The sequence below is a fragment of the Lates calcarifer genome, linkage group LG7_1 (genome assembly GCF_001640805.2).
Source record: "Lates calcarifer isolate ASB-BC8 linkage group LG7_1, TLL_Latcal_v3, whole genome shotgun sequence".
NCBI lineage: Eukaryota > Metazoa > Chordata > Actinopteri > Centropomidae > Lates > Lates calcarifer.
In genome coordinates this window covers 9,523,900-9,537,091 of record NC_066839.1, presented here as the reverse complement: position 1 = coordinate 9,537,091, position 13,192 = coordinate 9,523,900, and the positions used below count along the sequence as shown (strand labels likewise).

Genomic DNA, 13,192 nt, shown 5'->3' with positions numbered 1-13,192 from the left:
GTGATTTGCCTTCAACATAAAGCTTACAAGTACACTTTTTAGGTGTGTGGAAAGGAAAGTCGCGTGTAAATGTATACATACAAATATACAACATCATTAATTACAGGTTATTATGTAAAGCAGTTTGCCTTTTACCGCTACACTTTTTATTACGCGGGCACAATAGTCACCAAATGTTTTATTTTGAAGGTTAGCAGCGGGATGTTCATGACTGTATTCTAGCTAACTTAACATCATCCCTAGCTGCTAGAAGGACAGGGGAGAAATGGCTGATACCATGGCTGACACCATAGCTGACACAAGAAGGCTCTTCTCTAAGCCTCAGAATTTAAATGACGCTTATGGACCCCCAAGTAATTTTCTAGAGATTGATGTGAGCAACCCTGAGACCGTTGGGGTTGGCAGGGGCAGATATACCACGTATGAAGTCAGACTGAAGGTGAGCCTGCAGTAACTGGTGCTAATGACGTTAGCTTGTAACCTAGCTACCTGAGCTAACGACCGTTTTTCCTTTGGCCTAAAAAGTTATGACTTCTTGACACCAGCGCTGCCACAGTCAAAAAGACGCGTATATTAGCATAGAGTCGACATTTAAATGTGTGAATGACTACCTAAAAAAAGTAAAGGGTTACTTGAGAAACGAGTTAGCCAGCGCTAGCTAGCAGGCTAGTGATACTCGTCAGAACAGTAATTAGCTACCTGACATGAAACTAACGTGAAGACGTTTGTTACTGATGTTAGCTTTGAGCTTGTCTAGATGTTAGTTAATAAGTCAAACGGCTTTAGACAACAATGTTAACAAATACAGCGAGCCTACTAATATTTGCTTTAACGGGAAGTTTGCCATCGCTCTGCTAGAGGAGGTTGTTTACATTAGCCTCAAGTGGTTTTTTCTACTGTGTCGTGACATTGCAGCTCTTTTATCAAGTCACATAAGAGCTATGTCCACAAATAAGTTGGCATTGTATAATTTCTCTGGTAGGGTAGGATGAATAAACTATCATTAAATAATCCCTCCAAAAAGATAAAGCCTTCTTGAACAGTTTAGAGTTGAACTCTAGCCACACCCCATGTTCTGACTGCAAAGAGTAGATAACAGCATTGTTCATACTTAATGACCAGCTTCACATGAAAGTAGGACTGTGTGATCAAATACTCAGCTCTCTCCTTCATATACGCATCATACCAATACTACTTTAGTTGGGGGGTGGGGGGGTGGTTGTGTTGAGAATGCTTTAGTTTGTAACTGTCCTGATTATTCATCAAAAGTCATTCAAAGAAGTGTACTCCAGTACTGGGCTAAAGGGGAACAAAATTCAGTAAGTCAGCTTCTATGGAACTATAGACAGGATGCAGGACGCTCTCTGATCCTCTCCAGCCAAACCCACTCACCCCCACACAACACATTTCCTTCCTCCTACTAGACTGAATAACTTCCAGTGGAGAACAAATGCCGCTCTTTTTAGAGACATTTCTGCCATCCACTGGTAAACCAGGTGGTAGTTGGTCTAAATGCTTATTTAAAAAACATCTAAGTTTGTTATCTAAGTGCTTGTAAAAATTTTAAATGTGTGATTATTGGCTTATGCTGTCTAGAAATGTGGCATCATTGAGCAATCAGTGAGGCTAGAGACGGTTAGACAATCTTAGCTGTTGCAAAACACAGATCCTGTATTGTGTGTATTTTTTACTGTCACTGACAAACACAACTTCAACATCAAGGCCAAGTCAGCTTAAAAAAGACCATTTTCATAAGAAGACGAAGAAGATGAAGACCGTGTGATACAAAAGCCGTCAGGTGTAGGCATAACAACAAAACAATTAGGTTTAGTTCACAATGAAGATCTGTAAGTAAAATTTGTACTGTTCATTTAACAGCACTGTTTTCAGAATTTAACTTTTTTTCCCCTAAAACATTCACATGTATTCTTCTGAATATCTGTCATCACATACAATTTTGCATTAATTTAGCCAGTCCAATACTCTATTATATGCATTTTTAATGTGCAGGCTGCACTAAGAGTCTGAAATCGTCAGGCAGTCACTAGGCTCATCATGGTTGCCTCATCTCTTATCTCTAAATTGTCATCTCAGTTGACTGACACCCCTGTAGTTAGTGGCCTGGGGTATTTATATTGGTTATCAGCCCTCAAGTATTTATAGTTTCCCTTTACCTTAAAGAAACAGTCTGAGGGAAGAGAAGCCGTCTCCAGGCATTAGTGTTGAATATAAGGCTACTGTACTTGATTAGCGTGTAATAATTAGCATATGCGTGTAATCAGCATTATTGTGCACCTCATAGCCCTCTGTGACCCTGCTTTGCATAAGACCACAGAAGAAGCGGCGCATCCCTCACTTCTCAACAAACGTGGTGTCAACTTTGCTTTGCTTCTCTCCTTCTCCTTTCTTCAGCTTTCTTTAGAAGCATTTTACTCCATCTCCAGCATGTTAAGAGTGTTAGCCACAATGCCCAGCCCTGGAATGCATAGCGTTTGCGCTACTCTTTTTGTTTCCATCGCGCTTATGATATTTAGAACTACTTTAACTGTATTGTCTAATTATGCCACACGGTTTCTGCTTATAACTCGTTCCCTTGTCCCATGTTCTCACTGCTGTTCCGCTATCCATCCGAAATCGAGAGAGCCCTTGTGGCTGCACTGAGACAGTCTGCCTAATCCCCTCATTGAGAGAAGAGAAGAATGAAACAGGCCAGGGTGTGGGGGAGCTGGAGTGTTTACTCCCCATCCTTACCCCCACACCCCCCACCCATGGGAGGGCAGAAAGCCACCCCCTCACTAGCCTTCATCCCATTGCCCAGTTACCCCATTTCATTCCCAGCTGCGTACAGTCAGTTGCCGGGTTCATAGTGTGGTTACCATTGTCCCTGTGATATCTATATGTACTTTACGAGTATAGTGTAAACACCAGATCACAGCCTTATTCTTTCTAATATATTGTTAAGTTTGCCTTGACTCTGCTTAGACAAATGCAAGCTTATGCGTTTGGCTTGTGACTCATTGGTAGTGTATGAATGTTAAGTAAGTTAGCAGCGAAACAAATTTTATAAGGATTGGATCATCATGTGAGAAGCCAACAGTTTGCTGTGAGGAAGGTTACACAGTCACTTGTTGACAGCCCGGCCTGCATTTGGTGTGTAAAATCAATGGGATCAATCCTCTTCTTTCAGTAAGGTTTTTAAAGAGGTGGAAGCTAAGGTTCATAGTGAAAGGAGGCGGATATCTCATTTTGCCTGAGCAGACTTGTAATGTCCAGGGTCGTGTTGAAACAATGGATTTTTGTTCTCATCTAAATCCTTTCATTTTAAGTTTAGTTTCTGAAATTGAAAAAGTGAATAAGTGTTTTTTTTTCTCTGCCTCTGCATGCGTTTTTCATGTTCCTAATGGACAGAGTTATTCAGCAGAGTCCTATCATATCACCTTAATGGTTTTTTTTTGGTTGTTGCTGGTTTGAGAGGAACCCCTCAAGCAGCATAGTGTATGTGTTTGGACCCTCAGCAAACAGGAGGTTGGAGTTAGGGTGTGTGTGTGTGTGTGTGGGGGGGGTATCAAAATTTCTTGTCTTTAGTTGGTTCCCATCTCATCCAGAGAGCACATTCAGGAAAGCGAACTTTGGGATCTCACTTTGTTTATGGATAGGAGTACATAAAAGGCCTCTTATAGCTCTGTCTCTCACTCTCGCTCAGTCTTCAACCCCTCCTCTTCTCTACTCCCATAGCTTCTCCCTCTCTCTTTCTTTCTCTTTTTCCATTTGGGCATTGGGGCGGGGGCCTTTGGTCATTAATAAAATGGGGAGAGATGGGGAGTAGGTGTGTGTGTGTGTGGGGTGGGGGAGCGGGGGAGCGGTTGTCAGGCACAGTCAAGTGTAATCCAAAGTCTACAGCATCCTTTTCGACAACTATTTTAATGGAAATAGGGAACATATTGTATCAAGGCTACCATATCCTACTTGAAATGACAGTATCAAAAGTGGGAGTTGATACTATGGCAACAAAGCAGCTTTTTGCCAGCTAGGCGAGTCGGAGAGAGGGTAGGCTGTCAGGCCACAGGGGCCGGCAAGCGAGGGAACGAGTGAGAGAGTACATGGAGAGGCGAGAGCAAAAGACCCATAGCCCTAACGCTTTTGTTCCTTGTCTTTTTTTTCCTCCCCATTTTGGAATATGATGCAATGAGATGGTATTATGTTGCCATTTTTAATGCTATTATTCTGAAAGGGGAGTATATGGGAGGGGTAAGAAGGGGGCATGGGGGAGGTTTACGATGCGCACTCTCAAACTTGACTTAATCCATCCTGCTAAAAGCTAATGCATGGTGGCCTTGAACTGTTCTCTCAGGAGATGAGTGATCTTTGTCCCCTCTCTCCCTCTTTCTCTGTCTCGCTGTTTTTAAGGGTGCTGCCTCTTTTCAACCCATTTTCAATGAGCCTAAGGTATTGTGTCCCACACATTATGAATCACATGCTCTTCCTATGGAGCGTAGATTGCACCGTGTACGCTCAAAATGGAAAGTGAAGCTAGGAGGTCTACTTTGAAAGAGGTACATCTAGCTTTATGCTCCTTTTTTTTTTTTTTTTAAAGATACCGCATTTTCTCTTTTACGCCTGCTTTTAATATAACCATTAATTCCTCATTTGTGTTTAGTTGGCTTATGCTGAATTTGGAAGATTTCATTTTTGTCCCTCTGCTTACTTTACTTTCTCTCACCTCCCTCTTATCATTTTATTTCTCTCCCTTAGAAATCAAGAGAGGCAAAGTGTGCCTTTTTAGACAATTAATGAAATGCTAAGACGCGGCTGGGTCTGGGCTGGTCCCATGTCCCAATCACTGCAGGGGCCAGTAAGTTGAGACACCCCGGGCCCTAACCTCTAACCAGCCATGAAGAGAACAGAGGCCGGGGGAAACCTGATCTTTGACTCGCAGAGCTCCCACGCACCGCCTCTTTTTCTGTGTGTGTGCGAGAGAGAAGAAAGAGCAAGTGAGACCTCTCATTTTTCAGTTCTGTCGTTTTCGTTCCTCCCCTTGTCCTGCAAGGCCAATCTCTTAATCACAGGGTTTGAGAGGGCGAGAGGATTGAAAGGCCAGGTGACTTTCTTCCCTTACATTCTCACTGCTAACCTCATTGTTTGGAGATGGTTCGACTGCGTGTGTACAAACAAGCCTGAATGCCTCAGGCTATTATATTTACATTGTTAACTGTATGACTGGTCAAATCTTTATACTTAACACCTGTGCATGTGTACTTCATGTACATCAGTGTGTGTTTGCGCACGGTTAAGCGTTTTCTGTGTGCACATGATGGGATTAGAGTCACGGCGGTGGCAGATTACCTGTAACTGTGATCTGTTGTGGTGGGGGATTAACTTTGCGGTGCTCCATGCTGTGAGGTAACATGACGCAGCAGGGACAGACTGTGGTGAGAGGAGAGTGGAGTTAATGCTAGAGCACTGGGGCGATAAAGCTAAGATAATCCACTTCTCTTGTGACCTGAGAAAGAGGAGGAGTGAGGGGGCTCATTGACAACTTCACCTGGAGAGAACTTGAAATAAGTGGGAAAGGGAAGGTTTCAGGGCTGGTGAGTCACATAAAAACTCAGTGGGAAAGCGGGAGTGGCAGAGACTCAGTGTTTTTAAAGGCACCTATTTGTTTATGTCTAGGGTAAGGAAGCACTCCTATTATTGTAACTGTCATCTTAACCAGTGTTAAGGATTTAATCACAGTAAATGTGACCTTGTTGAAAAGAGCAGGGGTAGTCAGCAATGCTACAGATTATTTTCTGCATGCGCTTCTACAGCAAAGTGTGGTTTCTGTCTGAGTTTTGATTCCACAAGGCACCACAAAGCTCACGAAGAAAGAACTGGATACAAAATGGTTTCTGTATTTGTTTAAAGCGAGTTGCAAGGCTAGTGGCAGTGGGGGGAAAAAAAACTAAATTCGTCATGGGTTGAGAATGAAACAACTTTCATGTTAAAACTGATACTGAGGTTGAGATCTTATTATAAGAGTTTGAAAACCTTGACTGATTTTAACACAAACACACAGAGCACAGTGTAAGAAAACGAGAAAATGACTTTACAACATAAGTGTTATTTAATATACGGGATGGTAAATAAACTACTCTTCATCTTCTGTAATGAAGGTTTCTCTCAGACACACACACATTTACCTCTCTCTCCCCCTCCCTCTCTCACAGACAGAACATGTTGCACAGATGTATGCAAGTTCGGCCAAATTACGTATTTTGTTAATTTTTTTTTATTTTTTATTGGGGAAAAAAGTAAATACAGTCCCTGCAGCAGACAGACATGCCATATTCCATGTAGACCCTGTTTGTGCATCATCTCTGCACAGTGGAGCGGTGCACCATCACCCCATGTATTAGCTAAACCCTCCTGCAGCTCTTTTCCAGTCAAACGGCAGGATTTACTTGTGCAGTTTTATTTGAAAGTTTTCTCAGTCCTCCAGATCTTGTCTTGACTTTCACAGATTCCCTTAACTGCCATTTCTTAATTACATTTTTTGCACAGTTAAAAGCATCTGTACAGTCCAAAGCAATCAAGTACAATAGTTCTTATGAGGCTCATTATGGACAGTTTTTGTTGATAGTGTCAGATAGATAGAAAATAATTCAACTGTATGTTTATTACTCAGGTCGTAGTGGTGGTGTAGTACTGGAATATATAGTGGAATCTGTTGCTATTATTCTTCTTTCTCAGGTTTGTAAATTTAGTGACCAGAATTTATGGCTGAGCTGTTGCATTGGATTGCATTAGATTTTATTGGTGTGCCTACCAAAGTGGCCACTGGTTTTATATTTTAATTATTTCCATCAGTGACATTTGTATTACAGTCAAACGTGATATCACAGTCATGTTGCCGTTGCCAGCTCTCATCATCATTATAACATTTTTATCAAAATGATCAGCTCTTTCCGACCAAATCTGGGTGGGATCCATAATTTTTGAAGTCTGAGGAGAGGACAGAGCAGAGAGGGAAGAAAAGAAATGCCTGTGTTTTCCCCATTGAAACACTACGGCACGTCTCAAGGGCAAAAAATCTGACTTATTATCAAAGAGCAGGGGAAATAAAGTGGGGAAAAAAAACTGAAAGGGAGAGACCATGAGAGCAAAAAGACCACTCCTGCTCTCCCTCCTACTCAATTAGTCCTGCACAGACCAGATGAAGCTCCCAACCTCTCCAGTTTTTTCTCTTCCTCCTTTACACCCCCTTTCTTTTTTTGTTCAGCCATTTACTCAGCCTTCTAGTTATCGCTCAACGCTCCATCCCCTTTACTGCGCACAGTCGCTGTCATCTGCTCATCGATCAGTCTTCTGCTCAACGCTGTATTCATGCCTCACCTACTTGCTCCATTGCTTTGCTCTTGTGATTCCTCCTCCCTCCATGAATTCTGACCTTCTGTGAATATAGCCTGCCAATGAAATGCTCATTCACTCTCTCCTTGTTCCTACATTGTTATGGGATGGCCATGTGCTGCCAGGACTAGTGAAGAGGTTTGGCATTGTGCTGTAATGTGCTGTTTGCTTCAGTGTTCTCTGTCAATGTCGAAACATCTCCTCTTTTTAATATGAAATTCACTCTCAAGTGCCTGTCAACAGCAACTTAGAATTATGCACTCATCTGTACATTGGCCTACACGAACACACCAAAAAAAAGGAAAAAAAAAAAAGACCTTGGTGAGCAAAACATAAGTGAACTTTTTTTTCCAGTTAAAATTTTTCTATTCACTTTGGTTCAATCTGAAGAAGTCTTTGTTTTTTTAATTCTCCTTTTTTTATTTTAATAAAGTTAGAGTATGTAACACAAGGCTATGCCCAAAACCAATGCAGTAAGACCTTTCACTCACAGTAAGACCTATCTTCAAGTTGGCACACTCTCCTTTCAGCTCCCTAGTGACAGTTTTCTGCAATTTATACTATTGGCACATGAAGTACAACCCTTGATTTTGTTTGTAGTTGATTTGCAGTAGTTTTAGGTGTTTGTAGTTGATCTTTAAACATGTTTTCTGGTCAACAGGTTTTATCTCGGGTAACCATAGCAGCAGTTCTGATACATTACCAGTGAACTGATGAGTGAAACTAATCTTAAATGTGGCTATACTAATTACATTACTCAAAACAAAATTTCTTTTAATAACACAGGGTATATGCCAAGGTGTTCCACAGTGCTTAGTAATATAACTGATAGTGGAGTTAGTCTGTGATGCGAAGGGAAGCAGAGCTGCAACTAAAGATTATTTTCATTATTGATTTATCGTTGGGCTTAAACATGTCAGAAAATACCGTAAAATATCCCATCACAGTTTCCTAAATCCCTGGGTGGTGTCCTCAAATTGCGTTTCGTCCAAAACCAAAACACATTTAGTTTATTCCACACAATCTTCACAGCTGAGAAGATGGATGAATGTTTGGCATTTTTGCGGGAAAAAAAAGATTCAAACGATAACTTGATTATCAAAATGGCTGCCACTTAATTTTTTGTTGATTGACTCATTGTTTCAGCTCCATAGGGAAGCTGTTGTTTTTTCTGTTATTTTATTGCATTGGCACACCTTGTAGTACATTATTAGTACTATGAAATAGCCATTATGCATAAAGAAAATGTTGCATGTGTAGCAAATGAAATATAGGGCTGAAACAGTCCATTAATCAATTAGTCATTGAACAAAAAATGTCCACAACAATTTTGATAATTAAGTAATAATTTCACAAACAAAGATGTCAGTGAACAGTTATCTGTTCTGAGCTTCTCAAATCTGAGCATTTGCTGTTTTTTCCTCATTGTATCATTCTAAGTAGAAAGTCTTTGTGTTTCACTCCAGTGGGGAGACAAAACAAGCAGTTAAATGATGTCACCTTGGGCTTTTGGACACTGACAGGCATTTTAATCTTTCACTGTTTCCTAATATTTTATAGATGAAACAATCAATCAATTGAAAAAAAGATAGACTTGTTAATCAATGATAAAGAATAATACTGTCCAGTACATGAAGAAAAGCATGTACACAGTCCTTGATGTTACTGAATGCTGGCTAAACGAGGGTTTGCAGAAATGTTTAAATCCATTTTCTGAGCTTTGCTTTGCACCTTAAAGAAAATTCTTTTCACAGGGAGAGTTCCTCAGTAAATCAAGGCAACTCTTAAGTGACAGTCGTTAACAGTTTGCCACTTGTGTTTTTTTGTGTGTGCATGTGTGTGCAGACCAACCTACCCATCTTCAAGCTGAAGGAGTCTTGTGTTCGGAGGCGGTACAGCGACTTTGAGTGGCTCAGAGCAGAACTGGAGAGGGAGAGCAAGGTGAGCCATTGAGGTGAACGCAGCACAAAGCCTCATGAGTAATTGGCTTGTCAAATCAGCACACAACATTGACCGCATCTGCAATGGCTTTGTACCAGGAAAGAAGTTGTTGAATAGTTTGTTGAGGAAAATTTCACCTTTATGCACTCTGTCCTGCTGTTGATGCAGCCTATAAACTGTTTTAGCGTCATAAATAACATATACAAAATGTTCACATCGCACAGACTCACTTAAGGATTGTTTTACAGAATTTTTAAGTCTTAATTGTAAGTAGTAAAACCTTTAATAAATGTATGCCTGTTGACACTGCTACATGATTCTCTGTGGTTGCTCTTTTACCCTAGGTGGTCGTCCCTCCTCTCCCAGGAAAAGCTCTCATCCGGCAGCTTCCGTTTCGAGGGGATGATGGGATATTTGATGACTCCTTCATTGAGGAGCGGAGGCAGGGTCTGGAGCAGTTTCTCAACAAGTAAGCCTTTCCGCATCTTCCGTCTCCCTCCATTCCTCCACGACTTTGCCATGAGGTTAAAACAATTTATTCTTCACAATTTTTTCTCTTTGTAGTCGCGGTCGTTCACAGCTTCTGCCTTAGCGAGGTGCTATTTTAACTCTCAAGAACAATGAAACACTTTGTCCAATAAGTAGATTCAACTTTTTCACTTCTCTTCATATTGTTAACAAACTGAACCCACAGAGACAGGCAGGTCTTTTTCTCACTATCCTCCTTAATTCTCTTTTATAATTACCTCGCAAAGGACAAGAATAACCAAAGAGGACTCAAGTGTGCACCCCACAACATCATTTTTTCCCACATTTGTTTTATTGTTGATGTGTAATTTATGATAATTGCAGCTCAAATTACAGCGCGTCGTTCCATGGGATGGTGTGTGCACCTCTGCTTATTTTTGATCCAGCATGTCCTCATTTTCAGCTGCAGAACAATAAAAGTTACAGTGTGATTGTAATTATTTGCTTTGATTGCAGACTTGGCCATTATCTTTGTTTCATGTGCAAATGCATCAATGTTTCCTGTTGGAATATTAAGTGCGCAAAGACAGTTAAGAAAATAAAAATCCATAAATATGCTTTTTAAAGAAGATGAAAATGTGTTGGCAATTAAGATTTTTCTCCCCCTTGCTTCCGATGAACGAAACACTGCTGTTGATCATATCATTGTTCAGACTTAATACTGGCCGATGTGGCTGGCGGCATTGTTTAATCTGTGATTGAGAGCATTGTGAAGAAGAAATCTTTTGGAATGGTAAACATGATTGTCGCCGTGAAACAAGTGAGAAGGAGGAGAGGAGATAAGCGTCAGTTTTTGATTAGTCAAACATAATTCATGCTTCAGGTAAAAGAGAAGGGCATACACCCCCACTTCAAAAAGCAAACTGAGGCCTTGAGATTTTAACATTCTTCTGCCTCACCTTGTCCTCCATGTCAGCGTTTCCAGAACCTATTAAACATTGTTTGTTTGGGGCAGTCATGGTTTTCCCAATGATTGCCCTGGTATTTGATCTGTCAGTGCCTCCCCAAGGGCGGCTTAATTTATCTGAGATATTTCCCTTTAGAGGTTACGCATGCATGCGTACATGTTGATCTGTTCTGAGATAGTTACTGTTTGAAAAAAAAATTAGATGTTTGAGGGCCTCAGGTGCACCGGCTCATTCTCATTAAGCTCTGTTGGGTCATCTTAAAGGACAGTAAGGGAAGCCCGAGGTTAAAGTAGCTTTAACAGAGGAAAACACATGTAGAGATAACATACAGCTGTAATGAAAATGAAAATGAAAATATAAAGTGCAGATACATTTCAGTAGATGTTACCAGCATATAAAGGTAGATGTTTGTCACTGTAGCCTTGTGGTTAGCATGAATACCTTGCACTTGTCCAGGTGGAGACCTTTTTTGCACGTCACCCGCCTCGCTCTCACCCCACATTTCCTGTGTCCCATATCCATACTACACTCATTCTAAGCAGTTTTTGAATTTGTTGTTTGTCCACGCTGGAAAATGAAGTATACTCATGAGAGAGAGAGAGAGAGAGAGAGAGAGAGAGAGATGGGAAATGACAACAAAGGTTCCCAGCTGGACACAGGGGACTCTGCAGAGCATTTTCAGGAAACCCCAGTAGGCTAACGTGATGCCACAAAACCTTGATGCCCCAGCCTTTGTTGGCAAAACAAACAAATAAACAAACTACTAAATCTTACCATTTCAAGTCATATTTTGATTTACTACAAATGATGTAGGTACAATTCTTATTTCCTGCTATAAAACTGTTACGTATGTAGATTTTTTGTTTAGCTGCAAAAACAGCGTACTACATAGATTAGTATATATTACATTATGTTCACAGTATCAGACACTGCACATCTACACTGTCAGCTACTGAATAAAGGCAATGATGCCCCCCAAAATTCTCTTGAAATTTTCTGTCATTTTAAGGAGTTGAGAATAAAAGCGCATCATTGTGTAGTTAGGCGTATTTGTCAAGTGCTGTAGGATTGAAACACTGGAAGATGTTTGAGATGGTTGTTTAATTGTGCAGGTGTTAAGCAAATCAGTGAAATAAAACTGAAGAGATTGTTGATGTAATTGAATACCCAGACACTTTAGTTTTGACTGCTTTCCATTCTCCTGTGTTTAAGCACACATTCAGATATGCAGAACACTATCGCAATTTCACCCTGGAACATTTAAAATGTTACTTCACTTTCAGCACATTACAAATGATTCCTAAACTTGCTGTTTGGTCATTCATGCTAAATCATTCTCAGGTTTCTTACCTTAAAGTTAAAGTCCATGTCTCTGGTCAGTCTCGTCCATCCGTGTGTGTCCTTGTGTCTAGAGGTTCATTCGTGTCATCACACGTCTCCTTTTAAACGTTACTCAGGCTTCAAACATTAACCCGCCTTGTTGCTCCTGTGTGTTTCAGAGTGGCCGGTCACCCCCTAGCCCAGAATGAACGATGCCTGCACATGTTTCTACAGGATGAGTCCGTGGACAAGAACTACACCCCATCCAAAGTCAGACAAGCCTGAAAAGAAAAAGACGGTTCTGCTTGGCCCAGTCTGGTTCGACCCTGCTCAGCCCAGCTTGGCCCCGACGACCCAAAGCTCTCTTCACTGCTCCAGGTTTCTCTCAGACAATAAACATTTCAATGACAACTTATCCTCCTCGCGCCGCCCTCCCCCCCAAAAAAATAATATCGTTCACTGCCTCTTTTAGTTTAATTAGTGACCCTGATTGGTGTTTGTTTCCACCCCTTAATTGGAGTCAAGAATGTTCGACACATAACTGTGGTTCAAAGTAATTTATAGTAATTTCTCTTTATGTCTGGAAATGCCACTAACATGGATATATTATGTATTTATCATTTAGCTATGTCTTGAATATATTCATTTATATAGTAACATTGAATGAGCGTTCTATGTATGCAGAGCTCTTGTAAAGACACAACAGCATTTCCCATCATATATATCTAATACTGGCATGTTGCTCACCATAACTAGCAACTAAACACACACACATACACTGTATATTTGATGGGCCTTGACTTTCAAATCACACTCTCTTCAAAAGGAAACACGTGTGTCTATCAACCAGCACCTGCCCAGTTATCACAATGATTTTCTAGCAAGAAAGAAGTAATTTACACAGAGGGAACTGCAGTATTTCTACAGGCTATATGCATTTTGAGATTTGTATACTGCTGTGCCATTTTTGTTTATTTTGAAGATTTTCCAATAAAATAGGTGAAATGTCTCCACGCATAAGTACATTTGTCGATTTGGACTGTTGACCTATATCAAACATTCCACATCAGATAGTCAAGCATATACTGCAAGCTGCCACAGCCATTAGA

General features: G+C 40.7%; 1 protein-coding gene across 1 annotated transcript; it reads left to right on the top strand.

The window, feature by feature from the left end:
• The first annotated feature begins 233 nt into the window (after positions 1-233).
• Positions 234-13,092, top strand: snx3 (sorting nexin 3). Its single transcript, XM_018672624.2, has 4 exons — positions 234-439; positions 9,232-9,327; positions 9,672-9,796; positions 12,263-13,092. The coding sequence occupies exons 1-4, from the start codon at positions 266-268 to the stop codon at positions 12,366-12,368; spliced, it is 501 nt and encodes a 166-aa protein (XP_018528140.1). The 5' UTR covers positions 234-265; the 3' UTR covers positions 12,369-13,092.
• The last annotated feature ends 100 nt before the right edge of the window (positions 13,093-13,192 follow it).